Source organism: Nilaparvata lugens, unplaced genomic scaffold, assembly GCF_014356525.2.
Source record: "Nilaparvata lugens isolate BPH unplaced genomic scaffold, ASM1435652v1 scaffold10294, whole genome shotgun sequence".
In the NCBI taxonomy this organism is placed as follows: domain Eukaryota; kingdom Metazoa; phylum Arthropoda; class Insecta; order Hemiptera; family Delphacidae; genus Nilaparvata; species Nilaparvata lugens.
In genome coordinates, this window is record NW_024088960.1 from 995 (window position 1) to 5,740 (window position 4,746).

General features: G+C 39.2%; 1 protein-coding gene across 1 annotated transcript; it reads right to left on the reverse strand.

Moving 5' to 3' along the window:
• Nucleotides 1-328: 328 nt before the first annotated feature.
• Nucleotides 329-4,640, reverse strand: LOC120355341 (the record flags this gene model as incomplete). Its single annotated transcript, XM_039443691.1, is given in 6 exon segments — nt 329-402; nt 405-469; nt 3,091-3,163; nt 3,166-3,183; nt 3,186-3,347; nt 4,556-4,640. Coding segments are annotated over 6 exon segments (477 nt in total), but the record flags the coding sequence as incomplete, so codon positions are not given.
• Between the last annotated feature and the right edge of the window lie 106 nt (nt 4,641-4,746).

Sequence of the window (4,746 nt, forward strand, 5' to 3'; positions counted from 1 at the left end):
TTTAAAAGCTGCGACTACGCCCGTTTTGGAAAGCCAATTTTCTGACTCCAGCTGTTCAAAGTCTAGGACTTAGCTAGATCCTGAGTTCGGAAACCGGCCTTGAGTATTAGAAAAAATCTTCTTATACTATCACCATAAATGATACAGTATCACAACAACATGATACAGTATCACCACAATATGATACAGTATCACCACAACAGATACAGTATCACCACAACATGATACAGTATCAACACAATGCCACGCCATTATAAAGTGTCCCTCACTACAGCATTATAAGCTAATCACCGAAAAATCTATCAAACATTTTAGGTGTGTTCCTTACCTCAGCATTATGCGGCGATACAGCCAAAGCTCGTCTGAAACATTCGATCGACCGATACGTGTCACCCTTGATCCAAAAAAGTTGCCGATCTGATTGTAAAGTTGAACAGATTTCGGTTTCTCTCGTTTCGCCTTCATCAACCTGAAAAAACCATGAATCCACGTCAAATACCAACTTTCAAAAGCCAAATAACTCTAATTTGATAAGCCTTTCATAATGATAAAGCTAATTAATTCTATTGATAAGCCAACTTCATAAATTAATATTGGGGCACCGAGCTTCGCTCGTTCTTATTTATTGACTTTTGATAAACCAAACACAATTCTTTAAAATGATTGGGGAAGTACTAACAGCATAGCACAAAACTGTTTCTTTCCCAATTTTTGATTTAACACTATAAATAGTCAAGAAAGTAGGTTATGTTCCATACACTTCAAATCAGGTATAATTTTCTGTTCAAACATTTGAAAACAAAAAATTCATAATTTAGATATTACAAACCAAATTGAATAACAACATGACACTCACAAATCACTTGAAATTGTCAAATAATGATCAACTTGAAAATTATAATATAATCTAGTTGAAGGATTATCATGTCATGTCAACAAATAAGATTATGTTGATCAAATCGATTAAATTGTCTAGCTAGATAAAATTTCTCGCTGATCGATTATGATTACACAGCTGGAATAATTCTGTCTCTCTCCCACACAGGCAAACGGCATCTTCCGTTATCGAGAGACGACGAAATTATCAACTGTTTTCCAAGGATGAATTAATCCTTTTAATGACGTTTAGCGATTTTCCAAAGAATGAACCCTAGTGCAATCGAATCTTTATATCATAAACCTACTATGTTCCAAAATTCGTGAAAATCGTTAGAGCCGTTTTTGAGATCCGTAGAACATAAATAACCAGATATAAAAATAACCAGATAAATACAGAAATTGCTCGCTTAGGATTAATATGTCTCTTTCAGTTTAGGACTACTTGTAATATAAATAGAAATACAAATCTCAGTACCCTTATTGAATATAATTATTATATTTATGATTTATAGGCTATAATAGAGAATTTCCAGACACAAGCTCTGTTATTGGGGCTAAAGTCCGGGTCCTGTAGCTTTGCCTACAATACGACCCGTTCAAAAGCATCGACACATTTGAAAATGTATCTTTTCCATGATCCACGATGCTCTTCTGTATCTTCTCAAAAGCAACGTGTTGCATCCGAAAAGATACACAAGGAGCTTCAATGTATCTTTCCATAAGCAACAGATGCTTTTTCGTATCTTCTCAAAGCAACGTGTTGCATCCGAAAATATACACAAGGAGCTTCAATGTATCTTTCCATAAGCAACAGATGCCTTTTGTATATCTCTTGAAGCAACGTGTTGCGTCCGAAAGATACACAAGGAGCTTCAATGTATCTTTCCATAAGCAACAGATGTCTTTGTATCTTCTCTTGAAGCAACGTGTTGCATCCGAAAAGATAAACAAGGAGCTTCAATGTATCTTTCCATAAGCAACAGATGCTCTTTCGTATCTTCTCTTGAAGCAACGTTGTGCACTCGAAAGATACACAAGGAGCTTTTGGAGTTGGGTCCTCTTAGCACAACACAGCCTATCAGCTGACATTCGTTCAACATGCTCTTCCAAGGAGGAGTGCTTTTATAGTGAAGGACTATTTGACTACTGATAGAGTCATTGACAATAGTAACTATATCTAGATATTAAATTCATGTACCATTAATGATGTCTTGTTTTTTGCTAGCACTTTGACTTGTCTGACGCCGTTAAGCTAACCAGACGTAATATATATTTATCTATCCATTGTGGTGATACTTGAACTTTAGGCTCAAACTTGAGAGATGATGAGACCAGTGGACTTGTAGAACAGTTGAGATTATAATGAGTTACTTGGCCGTCATCTACAGAGCCACACGAAACACCTATCTGCGGCCATCTCTCGTTATTCGTGTTTTGATGTTTTATATTTTGACGAAGTCTGTCTGGCGACTGGCCGGTCATGGACTGAATATACTGAATTACTGAAAAACTTCTCATTCATGAAGTGTAGGGAGCTTCCTTCAAGGAGGTCTGCAGGGAGCTTTCTCCTTCTAGGGATCTACGGTCTCTGAGCCTGAGGTGGACCGTCCACTGGAACCGTTTTCGTCAGAACTAGCATCGGCCGAAACTACCGAACTCGTCAAACGATCCCCCAACATAGAATGCTATAGATGCTCGTCCATTGCAACAGGTTCATAGGTTCGTGCACGGCCGTCTCCGGCCGATCAAGTTTTCGATCCGAATGAATGGGATTTTCCGGCCGAAGTCGAGCTGAGACATCATCCCAACCTCAAAATTGTTTCACAGTCTTGTCTGTTTGTTTTTGAACTTGTTCTGTTTTTGAATCGTTTTTTATTATCTTAGTGAGTAAACACACACAGAAGAATGATTTGCCTACTAACTAGCTTGCCACTTCACTTTCTGGCACCAGCCAACTACTCAACTAGACTGACGAAAACGGTTCCAAGACGAACGTGTTTGCCGAATAACGGCCGGAAGATTCGTCCGATCCAACGGCGAACGGATCGTTTGAATACGGTCCAGTGGACGGTTACCCTGATGTTTTTGCAAGGCCGTGAATATTACCCAGCCAACCATACCTTGCCTGTATGCCGTTTCTAAGTCACAGAGGCGAAGCTATGGGACGCGTTTGAGAACGCAATAGGTTAAATGAAAAATTTGAAATCTAACCTTCTCTCGAGCGCTTCCACGTCAAACTCAGCTCCCCTTTTTTTGAAAATCAGCGCCACCGTCGGCTCGGGACGTTAGGATGCGACATCCTGTAGCGATGCCCACCAGACTGTCGTAATAGGTGAAGTTCACCGTTTGCCACAATCCAATTGCTCGTTGTCGGGTGGTGACGGTTGTGACGGACTTGGCCGATTTCTTGTCCGCTTTTGTTGTCGTTGTGTTGTGCGCCTTAGCGGTCGTGTTTTTGGACTGCTTTGCTGCAAATTGACAAGAAATTAATTAGAAATCAGCTGGAATTTTGGAAAACAAATAGGACATAATTAATGAAAATTGTTAATTCTTTTTTCACAGTAGTCCACACCGACTATGCTCTCTGAGCAAAAAATAGACAACTTTTGTTGCGCTCTAAATTAAGACTTGCAACGTGTTTTCTAAAAAAAAACTGACAACTTTAGTTGTAGAAAACGATTTTCGGACAACATTGTGTTGGAATTTTGGTGTGTCAATGCAGTTTCAAGTGTTTTGACAAAAACATGTGGTAGGCTTTATAGATATTTGGCAAATATCAGATTTTGACAAGATTTAGCCTACCGTAGGTGTTTTGAGGGAATCATGTTATACACTACAGTCATTTGACAATATTTAGGTGTTGACAGAGTTGTGATGAACTAAAAGTGATTCGTATGGCTTTTGTTGGTGGGGAGTCCCATGCGGGAAGGTCCCACCGTCTGAAATATCATTTAGCGTCAATGAGCCCTTACGACTGTCATACTTCAGCCGGGACCGACAATTTAACGCGCCTATCTGATAACAGGTGAGTAATCTGGTTAAAAAACTTTTGGCAATGAGAGGGTTTGAACCGGGATCTCTATGATGCTACGTAGCACTCTATCCACTAGACACGAATCACTCCATAATATAAATACTGTTATTTGACAGTTGTTTCATAACTCGAGAATATTCAGGTTGTTTTTACGGAATCATTCGGTGGTAAATTACCTCCAGTTATTTGAAAATCGGATGGACACGTTATTCGTCCGTCCCGGCTGCCTAAGAAAGCAGTCGTTAGGTCATGTCAGAGGCCCTGAAAATTGATCAGTTGCGATCTGAAAACTCTGACACCAGACCTGAGCCAGCCAGGTCACTCGGTATTATTTTATTTGAAAAAGAAATCAGAATGAAGATAACCTTTTTCAGGTGTTTAATGAATCATGTGGTTAAATACAGTTACTTAACCAAGATTGTGTATAATTTGAAAACAATTCAGGGTTTTAACATCATGTGATGAACAAAATTGTAGGTATTATTTTGTTCAACAATACAGATTCACCCATACAGTTGAACAACGTCAAGTTGGTACAGTGATAAATAGAGTTATGTCAATAACTGCAGTTATTTGACAAAGATTCTTTAGAATTGACAAAAATCAGGTGTTTTGACAGATGTGCCATGACTTACAGCTCACGTGAAGTTGCATTGAGGTTCTTCACAGTCAGTGCAGTATAAATTGTCACTACTGTCTGCACTGCGTTTAGTCCCACGTTTGCCATAATGTATGACCGTGGACGTGATTATGTTGAAGATGGGATCTTCCTCGACTTCCTCCGGTTGTGCAGACAGAGTCACCAGTTTGAAAGTGACTAGCTTCGATGATTT